This window comes from Phyllobates terribilis, unplaced genomic scaffold (assembly GCF_046119375.1).
Source record: "Phyllobates terribilis strain yellow unplaced genomic scaffold, ASM4611937v1 Scaffold_47__1_contigs__length_9908305, whole genome shotgun sequence".
Taxonomy (NCBI): Eukaryota; Metazoa; Chordata; class Amphibia; order Anura; family Dendrobatidae; genus Phyllobates; species Phyllobates terribilis.
Window position 1 is genome coordinate 1,851,147 of NW_027362807.1, and position 25,333 is coordinate 1,876,479.

The 25,333-nt window shown below is 47.2% G+C and overlaps 1 protein-coding gene across 3 annotated transcripts in view; it reads left to right on the plus strand.

Moving 5' to 3' along the window:
• LOC141191525 (gastrula zinc finger protein XlCGF53.1-like) overlaps positions 1-19,046 on the plus strand; it is a 30,526-nt gene extending 11,480 nt beyond the window's left edge. Inside the window, exons 4-10 of one of the 3 annotated variants that reach the window (XM_073661413.1) lie at positions 1,545-1,694; positions 1,824-1,991; positions 2,073-2,196; positions 2,280-2,377; positions 3,515-3,605; positions 6,240-6,638; positions 18,914-19,046. In XM_073661413.1, coding sequence (XP_073517514.1) covers positions 1,617-1,694; positions 1,824-1,991; positions 2,073-2,196; positions 2,280-2,377; positions 3,515-3,605; positions 6,240-6,601 — 921 coding nt within the window. In that variant the 5' untranslated portion in view covers positions 1,545-1,616 and the 3' untranslated portion in view covers positions 6,602-6,638; positions 18,914-19,046. The remainder of the gene's footprint in view (positions 1-1,544; positions 1,695-1,823; positions 1,992-2,072; positions 2,197-2,279; positions 2,378-3,514; positions 3,606-6,239; positions 6,639-18,913) is intronic. The other 2 variants (XM_073661414.1, XM_073661415.1) reach the window with 2 other exon arrangements.
• The last annotated feature ends 6,287 nt before the right edge of the window (positions 19,047-25,333 follow it).

The following is a 25,333-nucleotide window of genomic DNA, read 5'->3' on the forward strand; positions in this document are numbered from 1 at the left end:
ACATGCATGCCAGGATAGGGATGGGGGGTGCCATGCATACCAGGATAGGGATGGGGGGTGCCATGCATGCCAGGATAGGGATGAGGGGTGCCATGCATGCCAGGATAGGGATGAGGGGTGCCATGCATACCAGGATGGAGGGGTGCCATGCATACCTGGATGGAGGGATGCCAGGCATACCAGGATGGGGATGGGGGCCACGTATAAAAGGAAGGGGGGCATATAAACCAAGATGGGGGATATTGTTAGAATTGGAGGACATTACCCCTATACCAGTGTCAGCAATGTCAACACATTTTTTGCTTAATTTTTTTTTTCTATTTTCTTCCTCTAAAACCTAGGTGCATCTTATAGTCCGAAAAATACGGTACTGTAAAATAATAGATCTCCTCATATGTTTCTGTGGCATCCCGGTTCACGTTCTACTGCTGCTAAATGAGACAGTTGTAGTGTGATAGTAGACTTGTTCCAGTGTGGGCACTGTGAGTTAGGAGATATAATACATTGCATTGTAAATTGGACTTTCCTGCCATCTACTGGCCAATGTGTGTATATGAAAGGTAAGTGATTCTCCTCACAATAAGCTGCCATAGAAATGGCTGTGAGGAGTCTCCCAGCTCAGGGCTCGCACACTGACTGAGCACTGGTACAAATCAGTAGTGGGCGGTTCAAGCTGCCTAATGAAGATATAGGAGACAGACACTATTTCTTACAGAAGAGTTTCCATGCCAGTCCACGCTGGGGGGACATTTTTCTCCACATAATCTCCTTCCAAAAAAGACAAGCCTCTTCCAGTCAGGAGAGATAACTCTGTTCGTGTGCTCTCCTGCACGCTGGTTATCCTGTTTGCTTCTAGCCGGACCAGATCCACGTGGCTGCCACACCATCGAATACCCCCTGCGAAAGGGAACGGTGGGCTAAAAACTGTGAGCACACCCAGACTTTAGTGTGTTTCCACGGAGAGCCAATCTGTGAAGGTTCCTCCATCAGTGTAATATTTCTTAGACTGCGCATAGCATTTCCTCTACTAGCAAGTGAAGAGGACTCTGCTCCAGCCGCCCTGAGAGGCCATAACCTCGCTTGTCTCATGAGGAGAGAACCATTACTTTCATATGCACAAAATACTGTAAACTTTGCCTTCAAGAGAGACTGTGCCCCGTTACCTCCTTCAGTAAAATTGTTATATTTACAAGTTCACCTGCGTGTCTGGCTGCGTGTGATTGCACAAACATCACGGGCACTCCAAACTTGCACCCAGACACCACAACTACAGGAGTGCCCCCTGGGGGTCCTATACCATCCACAAGTGCCACCTTCCGACAATTGTTGTGGACACTAGGGAAGTGTTTAGGGGTCCAGCGACCCACTCCAACTACTGTGACATCATTATCTGCTGCCTTTGAGACTACATACCCCAGCTGGCCCTTCTGCAACATCTGGGGCCTCCTCAGTGGCCCACCACATTTCCCCTTATTATCTCCAGTAATTGTATTATTACACAGGATTTTTATGATGTTACATCAGCTCATCATCATCTCATTCAGGTCCCTACAATATCGGATCCCCTCAGTGAAGATCTTCTATATAAGAGAATTTTCCTGATTTACCCATCAAGGATGGATATGGACAGAGACAAGATGGTGGAGAGGATATTCCACCTCACCCTAGAGATCCTCTTCCGGCTTACTGGAGAGGTGAGAGATTCTGATGACGTCACATTACATCATTCTTATCTATGGGAATAACAGATGGACAGAACTGGAGAGGTGAGGACTCTGGAAATGTCTAGAGTAAGATTTATTAATGTGTGTCTCCATAACCAGGATTACACAGTAGTGAAGAAGACCTCTAGTGAGCACTGTCAGGACCCTGTGTCTGAGGGATGGGGAAGACTACTGAGCCCTCGACCTCACCCCCTGATACATGAGGACATCAATGACCAGAAGATCCTAGAACTCGCCTACAAGATGATTGGGCTGCTTACTGGAGAGGTGACACTGCTGGAAATGCTGGGATATTATACAGTAACGCTATGAAGGGATCGGGGATGACGGTGTCATTGTATGTGTCAGGTTCCTATAAGGTGTCAGGATGTCGCCGTCTATTTCTCCATGGAGGAGTGGGAGTATTTAGAAGGACACAAAGATCTGTACAAGGACGTCATGATGGAGCTTCCCCAGCCCCTCACATCACCAGGTAATAGACAGGACTGAACACACACGGCCTATAATTATCTGTATGTAAAGAATGAATTCAGTCCCTGTATGTGTTTCCTCCAGATATATCCAGTAAGAGAACAACACCAGAGAGATGTCCCCATCCTCTTCTTCCACAGGACTGTAAACAAGAAGATCCCAATGTTCCTCAAAATCATCAGGTAGATGGAGAGAAGGTGTCATGAGATCTATAATGTGTAGACAGCTGTGAAGGTCTTGTGCTCAGCCTTGTTTTATCCACCAGTACTATATGTTTTATACTAGCTATTGAACCCATTCTACGCCCAGGTGGCGAGCATTTTTATTGCTATATGGTCTCCCATGCTGGTATGTGCTGCTCCCCTCCTGGTATTTGTGCTGCCCCCATCCTGTCCCCACCATCCTATCCTGGTATGCATGGCACCAGTCACCCCCAAATCCTGGTATGCATGGCACCAGTCACCCCCAAATCCTGGTATGCATGGCACTCCTCACCCCCAATCCTGGTATGTATGGCACCCCTCACCCCCATATCCTGGTATGCATGGTACCCCTCACCCCCAATCCTGGTATGCATGGTACCCCTCACCCCCCAATCCTGGTATGCATGGTCCCCTCACCCCGCAATCCTGGTATGTGTGGTACCCCTTATCATGGTATGCATGATCCCCTCATCCCACAATCCTGGTATGCATGGTCCCCTCACCCCCCAATCCTGATATGTGTGGCCCCCTCACCCCCCAATCCTGGTATGTGTGGCCCCCTCATTCCTTTCACACTGTACACACATACAAAAAAATAAACAGTTATACTCACCTTTCTTCCCTGTGCTCCAGCGCTTCTGCGCCCTGTTCTGCCGGAGGCCGGGGGAGGAGTGTGTCGCCGAAGCACTGCGCTGTCCGACGCCATTTTTGCTGAACACACACTGTAAATGTGTCTTCAGTAAAACGGCGCCAGATAGCGCTATGCACATGCGCCGATCCGACGCCTCACTCCTGCCCCATCTCCGACGAAGAGAGGCACCGCTGCAACGCTCCTCCCGATCAGGTAAGTATGGCGCCGGAGATTGCGGTATACGTTCAGTGCCTACGCATACAGCGATCTCCGGAGCCATACACACTCCTCTTACCTGTAATGGCTGGATGCCTGATTCTGTCTGGAGCCATACTGCGCGTCGCGCATGCGCAGTCTATCGAGGCTTCAGACAGAGACCCGCATCCCCGGTTATATTATAGACTATTGTAATGAGAACGGTGGAGATGGCAGGATTAGAGCTGATCATAGATGTGACTTCTCCATGTTTACAATATTTGTTTCAGGGTGAAGATCTCACCCATATTAATACTACAGAGACATATGTGAGGGGTGATGAGCGGTGTAAAGAGGAGATTCCTACATATGACTACCCAGGTGAGTAGTGACCACTAAATGCAGAGAAGTCACAGATTCTTCTCAGTCCCTGTCTGTGGCTACTTTATCGGTGGTGTAGTCCGGCCGTATCACAATCGTGTGATCACCATTTTGCCACTAGTCCACAACATTCTCCCCCATCCAAAACTATTCAAATCATTTTGGACATTGAAAGCCCTTTTCTATAGAACTTACAACCTCGACAATCCACCTACCCCCTGGGATTAGGAGACGCTGACCGTGACCTGTCCAGATCTGTAAACTACAAGGCCAAATGGCAGCGTACGTAGAATGTGCTGACAAGTTAGAAAATCACTTGAAGAAAAATATTCTGATGGGCCTGTAAGAGAAAGCGGAGGGTAATGAGGCTGTTCCTTCCTAGATCCCTGATATCTTATTGGATGAATCTACCTTCTCTCCCTTCTGTGCTGCTGAATGTGCTCATATGGTCCCTACAAGACCAGGTCCAGTCTTTCTGGCCAAACTTCACTTTTATGATCGACAACATTAAATGTGCAGTGAGGCCAAGTGTGAATTTCTGTACAATAACACCAGAGTTTCCCTTTATCCTGACTTTTCAATTTCTTTTAAAACCAACTAACTTCAAACAGGATTGTGATAAACTATACAGAAAACATTACACCTGTGCCATGATATATCTCTAAGCTGTGCGTGGCTGATGGCTGTAATATACATTTATTCACGCCTGCAGGAGATGTGTTGGCTCCAGCCCTGGTTTCATGGATTCACTCCATGTCATAAATTCCATTATATTTTCAATCCTATAGAATTCAGATTACTGCACAATCTCTCCTGAAATGGGGGCGCTAATACTTTCTCTACTCTTCTGGTCAGGACTCATAGTAGCTCCAATGGTCCACCACAAATGAGTGCAACTCCTATTTAGTTTGTAGTTCTCCTCTCATACATATGTTGTTGTTGAGGATGTAACATAGAATAAAAAAAGAAGTTATTTTTTCCAGGTTCATTCTGTATGATAGTTTGATTGTGGTGGGATCGTCCGGCCTCACTTATGTCAGTCTGTAACTCCCTGGTAGCCTTTAAAAAAAAGGTCTCCATTGACTCTCCCAGATGCCCGAGATCTAAAATTAAGACATTTTCAGCTCTGCACTATTATAAATAGTTCTCTTTAATAAAAGTATATTTTTTCTTTAATCTCATGTGATAGAAAATATTTATTAGACCTTACAATAATTTAGATGGCCCAGAGCCACGAAGCCGCATACTATAATTACCCCAGAGAGGTTTCACCACTAGTTACTCATTTATTACTGATGAAGACTCTTGAGTTTGATCATTTCAGTAGATGTGTTATTGTCTATACTCACAGTTTTGCTCATCATCCTTTAACCCCTCTACATGGATCTGGAGTTACACAGAGACCCCTAGGCTTGGGCCACGGTGTTACCTGTTCTATGGTGTGAGATGAGAAGAAGGATAGTCAGGTAGTTGGGACAGGACCAGGAAAGCAGAGAAAATACAAAATCAGAAAACACAAGAGTAGTCAGTAAACGGGCCGAGGTCACAACAGGAAACAAATACACAAGCCGGGAGCTGAGCACAGAGGACTGAACCAGAGGAGAACAAAGCTGTATCTGGCAGCTTCCGGCAATATGCTTCCAGTTTTAGTAGGGTGCGGTGCTTTCCAGTTGGCTGAAGCAGGGAGCAGATTACTCCAGCTGGACAGCGCACACCCCCATACTGCAAGACTGGATGGTACTACTGGTCCCAGGCACCCTAATCTTAGTGGCTGGACAGAGCCTTCGCCACACAGAGCTTCTGGTTCTGACGTCTCCTCCATCCCCAGCACCGCCTGCATGATGAATAAGGCGGCTCCTGGTGAGAGAAGCTGACATTGCAGGAGCAGATCCCAGAGGAGATGGGACACACCATTTGCAGAAGCCCTAATGTGACATAATAACAGAAAACCAGAGCAGTAATAATCTTTATTTTCTCTCTCTCTATCTATCTATATATAGCGCCAACATATTCCTCAGCGCTTTACATACATTATCATCGCTGTCCCCATTGGGGCTCACAATCTAAATTCCCTATCAGTAGTATGTCTTTGAAGTGTGGGAGGAAACCAGAGAAACACGGGGAGAACATACAAACTCCTTGCAGATGTTGTCCTTGGTGGGATTTGAGCCCAGGAGCCCAGGCTGCAGTACGAACCACTGAGCTATCGTGCTGCCCTAAGCAGGGCAGCACGGTTAAATGCACATAAAGTGACTCCATTGTGTAATTTTTAACCCTCAGGGAATTAATCTAAAGGGGTAGTGACTATTTTGATTCTACTGGCACTTTCCGGATATTAGCACGCAGTGGATGTTGGAGAATGAAAATTGCAATTATGCCATTTCATTGCCCAACACATAGTGTCCAGATTGTGCTCCAGGAGACACACACCATGAATTAAGTGGGTTCTTCTCACTATAGTAATGTCAAATACATAGATGCTAAATGTGGTTTGGGCACACTGCAAGGCTCAGAAGCAAGGGGGAGATTTGACTTTGGGAGATCGGATATTGCTGGATTGGGTTATGGAAGCCATGTTGCTTTACAAGAGCCTTTATGGAAACCTCTGTTTTTTTTTCCCTTCTTCCATGACAGCACCACCTGAAAGAGGGTATCCGCCCACCAAGGGTACACGCGGGAGTGCAGTGGTATTATGCACCCTGTGGCTAAGCGCGCTGGCAAGTGGGACTACCGGGGCTGTGCACATGCAGGGCACGTGTCAAGAGGTTCCGGCGCGCCCTGCTGACGTAGCGTGCCGGAATGCCGGGAACAGGACTACACACACGCAGGGCGCATGTTACCAGAGCAGCAGAAGCCACCAAAGCAGCCTCAGCAGCAACAGCAGCTCCATCAAGGCCGCAGCAGTGTCAGTCGGACAAGCGGCAGCAAGACCCGCCAGAGGAGCAGGGCAGGTCGCGAGTCCACCATCTCCAGCCGGGAGCGATCATATGAATTGATCCAGCCTCAATCTCCGGTACCCTGAACGGCAGAGTAGTGAGTGATCTATGTGAAAGTTCACCATAGTAGATGGGTCCCTTTTTTCTATGTATTTTTTCTACTAGGAAAAACCCAAAAAGGGAAGTGCCAAGAGGAATAACATGGAGTGTGCGCTGTGCGGGGTTAATTTTCCCTGCACTTATACTAAAAAGCTTAGCCCGAGTTGTATCCGAGAAACCATATCAGAGGAAACACCTAATTTTGCTATGGATTTAAAATCTTTAATCCAGACGGAGGTTAGGGACTCACTAAAGACGTTGGCTACACGTAAAAAGAGTAGGAAGCTGAGACGTCATACATCAGACTCAGAAAAATCTGTAGTATTCCAGGGCAAGGGGAAGTCTGTTTCCTCTCCTACCTACTCGTCATCCTCATCATCATCATCATCCTCAGATAGCGATACAGGAGGTAGGCCGTGTTTTCCAGTGCAAAACACGGATAAGCTGATTTAAAGCCATCAGAACAACTATGGGCATAGACGATACCAAGACCCCTAGTACTGTTCAGGACATCATGTTTGGGGGTCTGGGTCAGAAGAAGAGGCGCACATTCCCTGTCAATGAGAGGATAGTTTATCGACAGGGAATAGAAAAGACCTGATAGGAGAGGGCAGTTACCATCACCTTCAAAGAGAAGATACCCGTTTGAGGAAGAAGAATCAACCAGGTGAGATAAAACCCCAAAAATTGACGTGACAGTATCAAAATTCTCTAAAAAAAATCCACCCTGCCGTTTGAGGATTTAGGAGCTTTCAAGGATCCTCTTGATAAAAAAGCGGAAACCTTATTAAAACAAACCTGGGAGTGTCCAGCGGGAGAATTGAAACCGGAAGTCGCAGCCACTTGCACAGCCCGGTCAATGATGGTCTGGTTTCAGCATCTAGAAGACCAGATTAAAGGGGACATTCCAAGGGAAAAAATCCTGGCCAGTCTTCCGCTAATGCAGGGGGCGGCTGCCTTCCTCGCGGACGCTTCGGCAGATTCAGTAAGACTGGCCGCCAGATCAGCGAATTTATCCATCGCAGCTCCCAGAGCTCTGTGGCTCAAGAGCTGGTCAGGTGATGTACAGTCTAAGATGAAACTGTTCAATCCCATGTGAAGGGGAGTTTCTTTTTGGCAAAGTTCTGGATGACATACTGGATAAAGCCGCAGATAAGAAACACAGGTTTTCCAGTGTGTTGATGCCTCAGTACAACACTTCCTTTTGTAAAAGGAAGTATATCATAGGTACATTTTCCAGAGACCAGGGCAGATGGAAGGACAAGGAGTGAAGGCTTCATGTTCGGAGGTCCTTCCTCTGAGAACAGAAAAACCCCTAAGTGATGGGCCTCCCCAGGTAGGAGGAAGACTGTCCCACTTCCTGCCTACCTGGGAAAAAATTACATCCAGTGCCTGGATATTAGGGATTATAAAGACAGGACTGAGACTGGAATTCAGATCCATTCCCCTGCAGACCTTCAGGATTTCGTCTTCCAGGAGGCCCAGAGAGCAAACAGCCCTGGAGCAAGAGGTATTAAACCTAATGGAAAAGAAGGTTCTGAGAGAGACTATTAAGCGAGCAGGGGAAAGGATTCTATTCGCCCCTGTTTCTGATAAAGAAGCCGGATGGCTCCTTTAGAACCATAATCAACTTGAAGGGCCTAAACAACTTTCTAATCTACAGACCCTTCAAAATGGAATCTATAATATTAGCCATAAAGGTGTTGTTCCCGGGTTGTTATATGAGTGTCCTCGACCTGAAGGACGCCTATTACCACGTCCCAATCCATACAGGATACCAGCAGTATTTGAGAGTAGCTGTGTATATCATCAATCTTGTGAGGCAATTTCAGTTCACAGCTCTGCCCTTCGGCCTCTCCATGGCTCCAAGAATCTTTACGAAGATCATTCTGGAGGTCATGGCGCATTTGAGAGAACAAGATACTCTAGTTGTCCCTTACCTGGACGACTTCCTGGTAGTATGCAGATCAAGAGAGCATTGAAAACTCGCATTGACAGGAGTCAGAGCCAGCCTGATCAATCTTGGATGGATACTGAATCTAGAGAAGTCAAGCCTGGAGCCTCGGAAGATTCTGTCTTTTTTAGGGCTTATCTTGGACTCAGAGGGATAGACTTGTCTGCTACTGGAAGACAAGAAAAACAAAATTACGTCCCTAGCCTAAGTAGTAGTCAGGAATCCATTCATGACCCTAAGGAAAGCAATGTCTCTTTTAGGTACAATGACATCATGTATCCCAGCAGTCCAGTGGGCTCAGATACACTCCCGATATCTGCAGCAATGTTACGGGTCCGGGAGGTGGAACCTCTGAGCTGCAATACAAGGGGGAAGTCCTTGTAAGGAAGCGGGTGACTCCCAGGGAAGGCAAGCAGGTAGTCACAGCTAGTGACGGGGACAGTCTCTGGGTAAACGGGCAGGTGGTCACCGCAGCTGACGGGGACAGTCTCTGGGTAGACAGGCAGGTGGTCACGGCAAGTGACGGGGACAGTCTCTGGGTAGACAGGTAGGTGGTCACGGCAAGTGACGGGGACAGTCTCTGGGTAGACAGGCGAGGCGGATACCTGACAGGTAACTGGCGGGCGCTCCCAGGTGAGCGGGCTGACGGAGACAGCAGATAACAGGCAGGTAACTGGTGGCCGCTCCAGGTGAGCGGGCTGACAGACGAGGCAGGAGACAGGCAGGTAACTGGTGGATTCTCCCAGGTGAGCAGTCTGGCAGACAAGGCAGGTAACAGGCAAGTAACTGGTGGACGCTCCCAGGTGAGCAGTCTGACTGACGAGGCAGGTAACTGAAGGACGCTCCCAGGTGAGCGGACTGGCAGACAAGGCAGGTAACTAGTAGACGCTCCCAGGTGAGCGGTCTGGCGGACAAGGCAAGTAACAGGCTGGCAGGCAGGACGAGAAGTCAGGCTAGCAGCGGAACCTGGGGGCTGAAGCACAGGTGAGACACAGTGCAAACAACATTGCTCGGGCACCTCCATTTTGGAGGAGGTGCCTTATATATGGGAGGTCCAACGGCAATTGGCCGGGGACTCCTAAGGACGGCGCGCGCGGTCCCTTTAAGAGAGGAGGAGAGCGCGCGCGCCCTAAGCACACTGCCGGGGAAGGAGCGCGTGCCGGAAGCAGCGGGGTGAGAAGCGCTGGAGGACGCCGCGCCAGAAGCGGGGAGGTGAGAGGGACGGCGTTTCTGCCTAGCAAGGGGCAGAGACGCCGATGCTACAGTACCCCCCCCTTTAGGCCCCCTCTTTTTTAGGCCAGAAGGAAATTTTTCAAGGAGAAGCGGGGCGTTGATGTTCTCCCTGGGTTCCCAAGTTCTCTCCTCAGGACCAAACCCCTTCCAATCTACCAGAAAAAAGGTCTTTCCTCTTACCCTCTTGGTGGCCAGAATACTCTCTACCTCAAAGACGTCTTCAGCGGAAACCGGAGCAGGGGGAGCACCTGGATTGTTGGAAAAAGAGTTAAAGACAACGGGTTTGAGGAGAGATACGTGGAAGGAGTTGGGAATCCGTAAGGTGGCCGGGAGTTTTAATTTGTAGGCCACTGGATTAATTTGCCTGAGGATTTCGAATGGGCCGATGAACCGAGGACCTAACTTGTAGGAGGGTATCTTGAGCCGTACATGTTTGGAGGAGAGCCAAACCTTGTCTCCCAGACGGAATTGAGGCGGATCCAGACGTCTCTTATCAGCATATCTCTTCATCCGCTCGGAGGACAGAAGAAGTGCGGACCTAGTACTCTCCCAAATGGTAGAAAACTCGCTGACAAGAGACTGCGCGGCAGGGTTGTCCACAGAGGCGGAGACGGGAAGCGGAATCCGGGGGTGCTGGCCATAGACAATAAAGAACGGGGATTTGGAAGAGGATTTGCTCTCGTGGTTATTGTAAGAGAATTCGGCCCAAGGGAGGAGGTCCACCCAATCAGAATGGTGGGCATTAACAAAGTGCCGGAGATAGCTGGTAAAGATCTGATTGATCCGCTCCACTTGACCATTGGACTGAGGGTGGTAAGCGGAGAAGTCCAGGGTGATGTCCAGCAGTTTACATGTGGCTCTCCAGAAGCGTGAGGTGAACTGAACCCCTCGATCCGACACGATGTGGAGGGGTAGGCCATGGAGACGGAAGATATGGCGGATAAAGTCCTTAGCCAGCTCAGGTGCAGACGGAAGACCAGGCAGGGGAATGAAGTGGGCCATTTTAGAAAAGCGGTCCGCGACCACCCAAATGACAGTACACCCGGCAGAGACAGGAAGGTCGGTAATGAAGTCCATAGCGATGTGTTGCCACGGGGCAACAGGTATGGGAAGCGGCAGGAGATGACCAGCTGGTAAGTGTCTGGGAACTTTGTTGCGGCCACAAGATGAACAGGCATAGACGAAGTCTACCACATCCTTATGCAGGGTAGACCACCAGTAATGCCGGGAAATGAGTAGGAAGGTCTTTTTTTGGCCGGCATGGCCAGCTAGTTTAGAAGAATGACCCCAGCGAAGAACCTTCTCACGGTCAGGAGGTGCCACGAACGTCTTGCCGGGTGGAAGACGAGTCAAATCCAAGGGGGCCACATTCATCACCTTGGAGGGGTCGATAATGTGCATAGGCTCCTCCTCTTGGTCTGAGGACAGGAAGGATCGGGACAAGGCATCAGCTTTGACATTCTTGTCCGCCGGGCGGAAATGAAGGATGAAATCGAAGCGGGCAAAAAACAAAGACCACCGGGCCTGACGTGGATTAAGTCTCTGGGCATTTTGGAGATATGCCAGGTTTTTGTGATCCGTGTAGATGATCACCGGGTATAGAGCCCCTTCAAGCAGGTAACACCACTCCTCCAGCGCCAATTTAATGGCTAACAGTTCTCGGTCTCCTATGGAGTAATTGCGCTCAGAGGAGGAGAAGATTTTACAGAAAAAGCCGCAGGTTACCATTCTCCCGGATGAAGACTTTTGGGTGAGCACCGCTCCGGCTCCAGAGGAGGAAGCATCAACCTCCAGGTAGAACTGTTTGTTGCAGTCCGGACAGTGCAGCACAGGGGCAGAGGAGAAGGCTTGCTTCAGGGAAAGGAAGGCCTCCTCAGCTTTGGGTGGCCATACCTTGGGATTTGCTCCCTTATGGGTGAGCGCAAATATGGGCGCAGTCCGAGACGAGAAGTGAGGAATGAAGAGACGATAGTAATTAGCGAAGCCCAGGAATCACTGTATCGCCTTCAAGCCTTCCGGACGGGGCCACTTTAGGACAGCAGAGAGCTTCTCGGGATCCATTCGCAAGCCTGTCTGGGAGATAACATAGCCCAAGAATGGAAGAGAGGTCTGCTCAAAAAGGCACTTCTCGTATTTAGCATAGAGGTGGTTCTGCCTGAGCCTAAGCAGGACCTGACGAACATCCCTCCGGTGTGTGGGAAGATCCGGAGAGAAGACCAAGATGTCGTCCAGGTATACCACCACGCAGGAGTAAAGAAGGTCACGGAAGATGTCGTTGACCAGTTCTTGGAAGACGGCGGGAGCATTGCAGAGACCGAAGGGCATCACACGGTACTCATAGTGTCCTTCCCGGGTATTAAATGCCGTTTTCCACTCTTCTCCCTGACGGATACGAACCAGGTTATACACTCCACGTAGATCCAGCTTGGAAAAGATCCTGGCGCCTTTAAGGCGATCAAATAACTCAGAGATGAGCGGAAGGGGGTATTTATTTTTAACCGTGATCTGATTGAGTCCTCTATAGTCAATACAGGGGCGTAGCGAGCCATCCTTTTTTTTGACAAAGAAGAATCCGGCTCCAGCCGGGGAAGTAGACTTCCGGATGAATCCCCTGGCCAGATTCTCCTCTATGTACTCAGACATGGCCTGGGTTTCGGCTGCAGACAACGGATAAATACGCCCACGGGGTGGAGTGGCGCCAGGTACCAGGTCGATCGGGCAATCATATGGCCTATGAGGTGGCAATGTCTCTGCTTCCTTTTTACCGAAGACGTCAGCATAGGGCCAGTAAGGAGCCGGAAGACCGGGTAAATTAGCTGGGGTAGGTGGAGGACGAACTGGAACCAGGCAGGTCGTATGGCAGACCGGCCCCCACCGGAGTACTTCACCGGAATGCCAGTTCAACACGGGTTCATGTGTCTGGAGCCAAGGTAGACCTAGCAATAGGGAGTGGGAGAGTCCGGGCAACACATGGAAGGAGATTACCTCAGAGTGCAGCATTCCCACCTGCAGGGTTATGGGTTCCGTGGCGAGCAGGATGGTCACCGGAAGAAGTCTTCCATCCACGGAGGCGACTGACAAAGGTTCAGCCAGAGACTTGGTGGGAATACGGTATTTCTCAACCAGGGACTGGGCGATGAGGTTTCCAGCGGATCCAGAATCCAGGTGGGCGAGTTCAAAGTGACGGTTCTCTCCCCAGGAGATAGATACAGACAAAGTCAGGGTTGGAGAGGACTTATTTTTGTCTAGGGCGACCTCTCCGAGCGGTCCTAGACACTGGAGTTTCCCGGCCTCTCCGGGCAGGAACGAATCAGGTGCTCCTTACTGCCACAATAGAAGCAGCTCCCCTCGGCTCGGCGTGACTCTTGGCGAGATTTGACCATCTTGGTCTGGTCGATCTGCATGGGCTCGGGTGAGTGCGCACGGGGAGTGACAGAAGAGGAGACAGGTTTCTGTAAAGTAGGAGCTAGGCGGGGAAACCTTCTCTCACGTGTGGTCTCTTTGGTGCGTTCTTGAAACCGGATGTCAATCCGGGTAGCCAGCGACACCAGGTCATCCAGGGTGGTAGGAATATCCCGACCGGCGAGCTCATCTTTAATCCGACCGGAAAGACCCTCCCAGAAGACGGACACCAGGGCCTCATTATCCCAGGCAAGCTCAGAAGCGAGGGTGCGGAACCGTATGGCATATTGGCCCACGGTGAGACTCCCTTGGCGGAGACGTAGCAAAGAGGAGGCATATGAGGTCTTTCGTCCCGGTTCATCGAAGACTCTCCGGAAAGCAGTGAGGAAAGACGACAGGTCGGACCCCAGGGGATCCCCTCTCTCCCACAGGGGGTTAAGCCATGCCAGTGCCTCCCCAGTGAGATGGGACATGATGAATGCCACTTTGGCCCGGTCGGAGATAAACTGATGAGCCAAGAGTTCAAAGTGCAGGGTGCACTGGTTTATGAAGCCCCGAGCTTGAGCGGGGTCGCCTCCGAAGCGAGGAGGTGCAGAAAGCCGGGGTCCGGGGCAGGATGCCATGTTATTGGTGGGCAGCGGCGCTGCCGCGGTGTGAGTCGTGACACTAGCAGTGGTTGCTGGTGGAGCAGTCAGTGTGTCCAGGCGGGAGTTGACATTCCGCAGGTGGTTCAGGATGGACTCCTGCTGGGATATCTGACGGGAGACTTCATGGTATAGGTCAGAGAGCGAGGGAGCTTGGGTGCCACTGGGTTCCATGGCCCGAGCAAACTGTTACGGGTCCGGGAGGTGGAACCTCTGAGCTGCAATACAAGGGGGAAGTCCTTGTAAGGAAGCGGGTGACTCCCAGGGAAGGCAAGCAGGTAGTCACAGCTAGTGACGGGGACAGTCTCTGGGTAAACGGGCAGGTGGTCACGGCAGGTGACGGGGACAGTCTCTGGGTAGACAGGCAGGTGGTCACGGCAAGTGACGGGGACAGTCTCTGGGTAGACAGGCAGGTGGTCACGGCAAGTGACGGGGACAGTCTGTGGGTAGACAGGCAGGTGGTCACGGCAAGTGACCGGGACAGTCTCTGGGTAGACAGGCGAGGCGGATACCTGACAGGTAACTGGCGGGCGCTCCCAGGTGAGCGGGCTGACGGAGACAGCAGGTAACCGGCAGGTAACTGGTGGCTGCTCCAGGTGAGCGGGCTGACAGACGAGGCAGGAGACAGGCAGGTAACTGGTGGACGCTCCCAGGTGAGCAGTCTGGCAGACAAGGCAGGTAACAGGCAAGTAACTGGTGGACTCTCCCAGGTGAGCGGTCTGACTGACGAGGCAGGTAACTGGCAGGTAACTGAAGGACTCTCCCAGGTGAGCGGACTGGCAGACAAGGCAGGTAACTAGTAGACGCTCCCAGGTGAGCGGTCTGGCGGACAAGGCAAGTAACAGGCTGGCAGGCAGGACGAGAAGTCAGGCTAGCAGCGGAACCTGAGGGCTGAAGCACAGGTGAGACACAGTGCAAACAACATTGCTCGGGCACCTCCATTTTGGAGGAGGTGCCTTATATATGGGAGGTCCAACGGCAATTGGCCGGGGACTCCTAAGGACGGCGCGCGCGGTCCCTTTAAGAGAGGGGGAGAGCGCGCGCGCCCGCCCTAAGCACACTGCCAGGGAAGGAGCGCGTGCCGGAAGCAGCGGGGAGAGAAGCGCTGGAGGACGCCGCGCCAGAAGCGGGGAGGTGAGAGGGACGGCGTCTCTGCCTAGCAAGGGGCAGAGACGCCGATGCTACAAGCAAGATATCCTAGCAGCGGAGAAACAACTCAGGGGACACTTGGACAGGAAGATGACACTTTCCAATACAGCCATCAGCTCAATCGCATGGTGGCTGGATCGGGAGAACCTGTCACAGAGAGTTCCCTGGTCGTATCAGGTCAGGGACATAATTACAGCGGACTCAAGCTCAGATGGCTGGGAGCACGTCTGGGAGATCGTGTAATACAAGGAATCTGGTCGGACAGCGAGAAAGCCTTCTCAAAACATGAAGGAGCTGTCGGCGGTAAAGAATGCAGTGATGAAGTTCAGTTCCCAACTACAGGGACAACACATCCGAATTATGTCAGACAACAGTCACCTATGTCAATCATCAGGGAGGCACGAGATCCCGACCTCTCCTGTTAGTGAAAGAGCAGATTCTACAATTTGCAGAGCAACATCAATTTATGCTCTCGGCTCTGCAAATAAGAGGCAAAGAAAACTAAAGATCAGATTTTCTGAGTCAGAATATACTGAAGCAGGGCGAATGGGAGCTGAATCCAACAGTATTCCAGCAAATTGTGGATCGCTGGGGTCAATCAGAAATAGATCTTTTCGCAAACAAACGAAACAGAAAAACAAGGATCTTCTGCTCCTTAAATCCAAAAGAAAGACCCTATGCATTAGATGCATTTCAAATACCCTGGAGCTTTGGCCTATCCTATGCTTTCCCCCCACTAATGTTAATGCCAACAATTTTGAGGAAGATCCGAGAGGAGCAGGCAAGGGTCATACTAATCGCCCCATTCTGGCCCAAGAGACCCTGGTTCACCTGGATAAAGAGGATGTCCCAGTCAGATCCATGGGTCCTTCCAGATGCTCCAGATCTCCTCAAGCAAGGCCCAGGCTTCCATCTTCAGAGGTTGGGCATTTGATGGCCTGGAATTTGTAAGGTCGTTACTAATCCAGGAAGGGTTTTCCCCAGGTCTAGTCACTACTCTGCTCAAAAGCAGTGTGACGACTAAGATCTATGGTAGGACATGGTCAAAATTCCTATCTATTTCGGCGCAGTCAGCTAAGGTTAAAATTCCTATAAAGCTATTCTGGAATTTCTTCAAAGGGTCTTAGATATTGGGTTGGCTACCAGTACCCTTTAGGTGCAAGTATCAGCGCTTGGAGCTTTATATAACTATAATTTGGCAGCAGATAGATGGGTTATCAGGTTTAAAAAGGCATGCAATAGATCCAGACCTATTGCTACCCCGAGAATGCCTCCCTGGGATCTAAACCTGGTCCTGGAAACCCTGACTAAGTCTCCTTTTTGAGCACTTAGGAAGCGTGACAGAAAGAACTCTCACTCTGAACACAGTGATACTGATAGCGCTAACATCAGCCCGTAGAGTTAGTGACTTACAAGCTCTGTCAGTAAATCATCCTTTTACACAGGTCACTGTAGATGGAGTTACATTAAAACCAGACCCGGCCTATTTTCCGAAGGTGGCCTCCAAATTCCACAGAACACAGGAGATCGTTCTCCCCTCATTGTATCCTAACCCAAAAGATTTAGAGGAGCAGAAGCTTTATACTCTAGATGTTAGACTGGTTTTGGTTCAGTATTTGGAGGTAACAAGGCCTTGGAGGAGAAGTGATGCTGTATTTGTCTCCTTCCAGGGACCTAGTAAGGGACTTAAAGTTACAAGGGGAACTATAGCTAGATGGATCAGGGACGCCGTTAGCTTAGCATATTCCCCTAGTAATTTGCCGGTTTCAGAGAACCTGAAGGGCCGTTCCACAGAGCTGGTGCAGCCTCCTGGACTGAGAAGGCGGAAGTGTCCATTGATAACATATGTAAGGCAGCAACATGGTATCTCCTTCTATAACCATTACCGGCTTGATCTTTCTTCATCTGCTGATCTATCCTTTGGGAGAAAGGTGTTGCAAGCGGTGATCCATCCCTAAGGTGTCTGTTCTATATAAATCTCTCAGGTGGTGCTATCATAGGAGAAGGGGAAAAAAATCATAGTTTCCGAACGGGATTTTACAGAGCCCATGACAGCACCCTTATATGCCCCCCCCTTTTTTGATCACTTATGGTGTTCTCTATATATGGGTGTATAGTGAGAAATGTTTTATTGGTGGTAGTTGTGTACTAACATACTGTCTGGAGGTCCTCTAAAACAAAACTGATGTGGAGGAGAGATACCGCCTTTTTTATTCAGCAGGTTTCCTGTCCTGGGTGGGCTGATACCATCTCTCAGGTGGTGCTATCATGGGCTCTGTAAAATCCTGTTACCGGTAACTATGATTTTTTTCCATTTACAGACGATGGACCTGAGTGGGGCTTGTTGTTTGTGAGATGAGTAGAAGTTTTTATTGGTATTATTGTTGCCTACATAACTTGGTGGCTTTTTATTCCATATTTGAGAGGCAGAATGAACAGTTGAAAACCACGCTCTACTGGTTCATCCTATGAGGTTTTCTATTAGATTTTGAAATGTCAGTGTCTTGGTGAATAATTAATTCAATGTATTTTTCAGACTATAAGACGCACTTTTTTCCTCCTTTTTTTCTCCTATGCCCGCTGTTAAAGGGCATGAATATTCAACCACTCTCCACGCCCATGGGCATGGGGAGCGGGTGAATATTCATTCCCTTTAATGAGCGGGCACAGGAGATAGCCAGCAGCCGCAGCGCGGCTCCGCTATGTGCTGGCTATAAAGGAGAGTGAAGTCACTGCTCCCCGTGCACACAGTCCCGGCGTGGGAAGCAGTGACTTCCAGCAGCTAATCTCTGCTTGTGAGCCGCGCATGGCAGTGACGTCATGCACGGCTCACATGGAGAGATCAGTGCAGGCAGACAGGACGCAGCGCTGGAGGAGAGAGAAGAGAGGTGAGTAGGAGTGTTTATTTTTTTTTAATGTGCAGCATGATGGGGATTAGGGGTGCCATGCATATTTGGGCAGGGATTAGGGGTGCCATGCATACCAGGACAGGGATTAGGGGTGCCATGCATACCAGGACAGGGATTAGGGGTGCCTTGCATACCAGGACAGGGATGAGGGGTGCCATGCATACCAGGACAGGGATGAGGGGTGCCATGCATACCAGGACAGGGATGAGGGGTGCCATGCATACTAGGATAGGGATGATGGGTGCCATGCATATCAGGACAGGGATGAGGGGTGCCATGCATACTAGGACAGGGATGAGGGGTGCTATGCATGCCAGGACAGGGATGAGGGGTGCCATTCATACCAGGACAGAGATGAGGCGTGCCATGCATACCAGGACAGGGATGAAGGGTGCCATGCATACCAGGACAGGGATGAAGGGTGCCATGCATACCAGGACAGGGATGAGGGGTGCCATGCATACCAGGACAGGGATGAGGGGTGCCATGCATACCAGGACAGGGATGAGGGGTGCCATGCATACCAGGGTAGGGATGAGGGGTGCAATGCATACTAGGACAGGGATGAGGGGTACCATGCATACTAGGACAGGGATGAGGGGTGCCATGCATATCAGGATAGGGATGAGGGGTGCCATGCATACCAGGATGGAGGGATGCCAGGCATACCAGGATGGGGATGGGGACCACGTATAAAAGGAAGGGGGCGGCATATATACCAGGATGGGAGATATTGTCAGAATTGGGGGACATTACCCCTATACCAGTGTTTGCAGAAGACCCCTCTCCCCCTTATAAGTGCATCATGACCACATTTTATGCTTAAATTTTTATTTTTTTATTTTCCTCCTCTAAAACCTAGGTGCATCTTATAGTCCGAAAAATACGGTACATAACTTGCCATTATTATAGACAGTTTAAGTAGAAATTAAAAAAAATGAAATCCAAGGATATTTTATTGAAAAATAGATTTTTATCTTAGCAGATAACTGTACCTGGAGATCAGAGGGACAGCTGACATCTTCAATTTTTAAATCAGAAGATCTTGAGATCCCACAGGATACAATTGAAGTGAATGCCATTACTCCAGATATACCATCATCCCTTCACAGCAAAGATTTGTCATCTGATCCTTTGAAACTTGTCCTGTCTTCTGATTCATTACCAACTACTAAGGAAAATCATAGTCACAAATTAAGCATTAAAAAACAAACTGCTCCTAAAGCAAAGAAGACATTTTTAGAATATGGAAATAGTTTTCCTCTCGAAAAATCTTTTCCTAAACATCAAAAAATTCACACAGCCGAGAATAGATTTTCTTGTTCCAAGTGTGGGAAATATTTTAACAAGAAATCAGATCTTGTTAAACACCAGGGAACTCACACAGGGGAGAAGCCTTTTTCATGTGCAGAATGTGGGAAATGCTTTACACGAAAAGCAGCTCTTAATAAACATCAGAGAAGTCACACAGGGGAGAAGCATTTTTTCATGTTCAGAATGTGGTAAACATTTTAACCAGAAATACGGTCTTGTTATACACCAGATAACTCATACAGAGGAGAAGCCTTTTTCATGTTCAGAATGTGGGAAATATTTTACACGGAAAGCAGCTCTTAATAAACATCAGAGAAGTCACACAGGGGAGAAGCCTTTTTCATGTTCAGAATGTGGGAAATGCTTTACACGAAAAGCAGCTCTTAATAAACATCAGAGAAGTCACACAGGGGAGAAGCCTTTTTCATGTTCAGAATGTGGTAAACATTTTAACCAGAAATACGGTCTTGTTATACACCAGATAACTCATACAGAGGAGAAGCCTTTTTCATGTTCAGAATGTGGGAAATATTTTACACGAAAAGCAGCTCTTAATAAACATCAGAGAACTCACACAGGGGAGAAGCCTTTTTCATGTTCAGAATGTGGTAAACATTTTAAACAGAAATGCAATCTTGTTGAACACTACAGAACTCACACAGGGGAGAAGCCTTTTTCATGTTCAGAATGTGGGAAATATTTTACACGAAAAGCAGCTCTTAATAAACATCAGAGAAGTCACACAGGGGAGAAGCCTTTTTCATGTTCAGAATGTGGGAAATATTTTAAACAGAAATACGGTCTTGTTATACACCAGAGAACTCATACAGAGGAGAAGCCTTTTTCATGTTCAGAATGTGGGAAATATTTTACGCGGAAAGCAACTCTTAATAAACATCAGAGAAGTCACACAGGGGAGAAACCTTTTTCAAAATTCAATTTTTATTGAAAGGTTAAATAATTTTCAATTACAAAAATACAAAAAAAAAAAAAAGAATAATAACCAGGACCATATCAGCATCAGTATATCATAGAATATAAGTATAACGTCCAATAAAACATCAAGTTATAGGAAGAAAAAGGAAGGAAGAGAACATTTTAGGCCATCAGTATTACAATTATGAAGTTACTAAAATCCAATGGAAACCATACTGCAGCCAGGCACGAACCAATGCAGAGTACAATCCGGACAGAGAAGAAACGCACCAGAGAAAAGGGTGGGTCACAAGAGTCTGATGTAAGACGGTAGGCATCGGATTCCTGGAATTCAATCCAGTCTCTCCAAGACTCGCAGTATCTATCACAATCAGTGGGGGATCGGGCAATCAAATGTTCCATCCTATTTAGAAGAGCTATGTCACAGAACCACTCCTCCAGAGTAGGTGGAGAAGTACTTTTCCAGTGACGAGGAATGATATTCTTAGCTGCCTGTATAAGGTAGCTTACTAAAGACCTTTTGTATTTGGTGAGACTAGTTGGGATCATAAAGAGATTCAGAAGAGTCGGGCAGAGAAGCATTTTTCATGTTCAAAATTTGGGAAATCTTTTAACCAGAAAGCGCATCTTGATAGCCACCAGAGAACCCACACAGGGAAGAATGCAGCAGTTTCTCTTACCTCCTGAGGAATCAGAGGGGGGGCAGCAATACACTGTCAACAAGGGGAAAGAAAAGTGTGAAGATATGAAAACCCTGAGTGAGAAACTAAGACATTCATATAGGGCAAAGAAGGCAAGCTAATGAGAACCAAAAATAAAAGGAATAAGTATAACTTCCCAGAAACCTAACCGTGGTAGAAAGAAAAGGTACTGGGAGGGAAAGAAAACAGACAAGGAGGATTGTTTCACCTTTGTGGTGAAACTTACAAAATCCATCCTCACCCACAATTATTTGAATTTGATAACATTTATCTATAGGAGACTGGTACAGCAATGGGAAGTAAAATGGCTCCACAGTACGCAAATCTTTTTGTGGCCAAGCTTTATAGTGACTTCTTGTCCTCATGTCCCATCAGGCCTCTTGCCTACTACCGTTACATTGACGATATTTTAATCATCTGGACAGAATCTCAGCAACAGCTTAAGACGTTCCATGAACACTTTAATCAATTTCATCTCACCATCAACTTAACACTCAGCTACTCCTGTACTGAAATTAACACCTTGGTGGCCTCAGAAAGGCCTTTTTGAATGAGGACTACCATACAAGAACAATTGTAAACCAGATTGCAAGAGCCACCAGAATATCAAGGAATCCTCTCCTACATTTCAAAACTAAACAAGAAAGCAATCTGGAGTCTCTAGTAGTCGCCTACAATCCAAATCTGGAGATGCTATTGGGAGCTGCATGGAAATTACAACCATTATTACAAAAAGATGCTGATTACAATCTATATTTCCAGACCCCCCACTTCTGTGATTTAGGCAGCCCCCAAATCTAAGAAGCATCATTATCAGAAACTCCTTGTCCTTTCCAACAGCTTCAGGAACTTTTCCCTGCAGCCATAAAAAAATGTAAAACCTGTCTATTTATAATGACCACTGACGAGATAAAGATTCCCAACTCAAATCAGGAGACAACCACAAGATCCCAGGTACTTTCAGCTTCATCACATCTAATGTAGTGTACTTAATTATATGTACCAAATGTCCAGCTGGGGGTCTACGTAGGGGAGATGGGGCAAAAACTTAAAACAAGGATGAATTCTCATCGCCACACAATAAAAGAAAAAAGAATAGATCTACCTGTGGCCAAACATTTTTTATCCCTGATCACAGCATCATGGACATGAAATTACTTGTATTAAAAGGTAACTTCAAATCTCAGAGGGACAGAAAAATGTGGAATTACAAACTTATGACAATCTTTGACACACTCACAGATCAGGAGTTAATGTGTCGCATGGCTTTATGTCTTTCTACATTAACTAAGGAATGTTCTCAGACCGTTTGGGGGCATCACAATCATGGACCAGACCTCAATCACAGGACAATAAAACTTTCACACTCCTTATCAATGAACTGTTCCAATATTCATGGCCACAACTGCTTCTCCCTCTCCCATACTAATAGTTCTGCTTCATGCCACTTGTCTTATCTTTTGCATTATTCCTGTGCCCTGTTGTGTATAAATATATGACACTTCAGATTTTGTGTTATACTATGTCTGAAGAAGAGACCTGAGTAGTCTTGAAATTTTGCAATTTGTTACCATCTTTTCAGTTAGCCAAAGGTATCAACTACTGAAGACTCTCAAATTTTAATATTTTTCTCCAAACAGCAATTTTAAGATCTCTCCACAGGTGTTCAATGGGATTTAGATCCGAGCTCATGGGCGGTCACTTCACAACTCTCCAGCACTTTGTTTCCATCCATTTCTGGGTGCTTCTTGATGTATGTTTGGGGTCATTGCCATGCTGGCAACCCATGACCTAGAACGCAAACCCAGCTTTCTGACACTAGGCACTACATTGCCACACAAAATCCTTTGGTAATCTTCAGATTTCATGATGCCTTGCACAGTGAAGGCACCCAATGCCAGAGGCAGTAAAACAACTCCAAAACATCTTTGAACCTCCACCATATTACACTGTAGTTACTGTGATCTTTTCTTTGTATGTTTCATTCTGTTTAAACAGTAGAACGATGTGCTTTACCGAAAAGCTCTATATTGGTCTCCTCTGTCCACAAGACTCTTCCCCAGAAGGGTTTTAGCTTACTCATGTACATTTTGGCAAACTGCAGTGTAGCTTTTTTATGCCTCTGTGTCAGCGGTGGGGTCCGCCTTATTCTCCTGCCATAGCGTTTAATTTAATTCAAATGTTGACGGATAGTTCACCCTGGCACTGATGCACCCTGAGCATGCAAGACGGCTTGAATTTCTTTAGAACTTTGGTGGGGCTACTTATTCACCATCTGGACTATCCTGCGTTGCAGCCTTTCGTCAATTTTTCTCTTCTGTCCACATCCAGAGAGATTAGCTACAGTGACATGGGTTGTAAATGTATTGATTATGTTGTGCACCATGGACAAAGGAACATTTGGATCTCTGGAGATGGACTTGAAAAATATCAAGAATTTCAAGATTAGAACAATTTTGGTTCTCAAGTCCTCAAACAGTTCTCTTCTTCTCTTTCTGTTCTCCATGCTTAGTGTGGCACAAGCATGCACACAATGCAAAGATTGAATCAACTTCTCCCTTTTTATCTGGTTTCAGGTGTGATTTTCATGTTGCCCACTCCCGTTACTTGCCACAATTGAGTTTGAACGAGTTTCACATGCTTGAAACGAAGTTGTTTACCCACACCCCACAATTTTGACAAAAGGTGCCAACAATTTTGACCGGCCCAGTTTTGGTGATTTTGTGTGCTAATTATGTTCACTTTGCCTTTTTTTTATCTGTTTTTTTTTGTGTTGTTCCCATACATATAAAGGAAATAAACATGTATAACAAAATGTGTAATTGCAATAATTTTCTGGGAGAATTACTTCATTTTCTGGAACAATTTCAAAGGAGCCTTTCCTCCTCTACATGTTCAGCTGTATTAGAAGGCTTGTAGGAAACTTCAATTAGCAGCGTTACATTATTGCCATTTCCATGTACATTTACCCATACTGACTCTACATTGTCGAAGCTCCACTCCAATGTCATCATTTAGCACAGGTCTTAAGTTGGATTTATTGAAAATACCCACCCCTCTACCTTTTTTCCTTTCCTAACCTTTTGAATGTAGAGTAATCCTCTATGTTTGTCACTCAGCCATGGCTTTCCAGCCAGGTTTCCTTAATGCCCACCACATCGTAATCTGTGGCTGACATTAGAGTCTCTTAATTCATTAATATTGTTTGCAAGACCTCTTGCATTTGCCAGCAGACGTTTAACACTATTAACTATTTATTACTCCTACTTGCCTCCTTACTTTCCTTGAATGTCCCAGCCCCCTAGATCCTCATTGACTCTCTCTCTCTCTCTCTTTCTCTCTCTCTCTCTCTCCTATCCCCTTATTTGTACAACTAACCTCCCTCCTCCCAGATCCTAGTTTAAAAGCTCCTCCATCCATCTGACCATTTTTCACTGCAGCACATCTGCACCCTCCCAGTTGAGGTGCAGTCCGTCCCTATCGTAGAGCCTGTAGCCAACAGAAGTAGGCCCAGTTCTCCATGAACCCAAACCCTTTATCCTGCCACTTATTTATCTCCTTAAGTTCCCGCTAACTTTCTAGTGACGCTAATGGAATCGGCATTATTTCTGCAAACACTACCTTAGAGGTCCTGTACTTCAGCTGCTCTCCTAATTCCCTGTGATCATTTTTAACCCCTTAACGACCATGGGTTTTTCTGTTTTTGTGTTTTCATTTTTTGCTCCCCTTCTTCCCAGAGCCAGAACTTTTTTAATTTTCGTTCAATATGGCTGTGTGTGGGCTTATTTTTTGCGGGACGAGTTGTACTTTTAAACGCCATCACTGGTTTTACCATATCGTGTGCTGGAAAACGGGAAAAAAATTCCATATGCGGTGAAATTGCAAAAAAAATGCAATTCCACAGTTGTTTTTTGGGTCCTTTTTTTACCATGTTCACTTAATGCTAAAACTAACCTGCCATCATTATTCTCCAGGTCATTACAAGTTCGTAGATACCAAGCATATACAGGTTCTTTTTTATTTAAGTGGTGAAAAAAAAATCCAAAGTTTGCTAAAAAAAAAAAAATGGTGCCATTTTCCAAGACCTGTAGCGTCTCCATTTTTTGGGATCTGGGGCCGGGTGAGGGCTTATTTTTTGCATGCCGGGTTGACGTTTTTATTGATACTATTTTGGGGTATATACGATGTTTTGATCGCCCGTTATTGCAATTTTATTGTAATGTTACAGCGACCAAAAAAATGTAAATCTGGCGTTTAGAATTTTTTTCTCGGTACGCCGTTTACCGATCGGATTAATTCTTCTTTTATATTGATAGATCGGGCGATTCTGAACGCGGCGATACCAAATGTGTAGGTGTTTTGTTTTTTTTAATTATTTTATTTTGAATGGGCGAAAGGGGGGTGATTTAAACTTTTATATTTTTTTTATATTTTTAATAGTTTTAAAAACA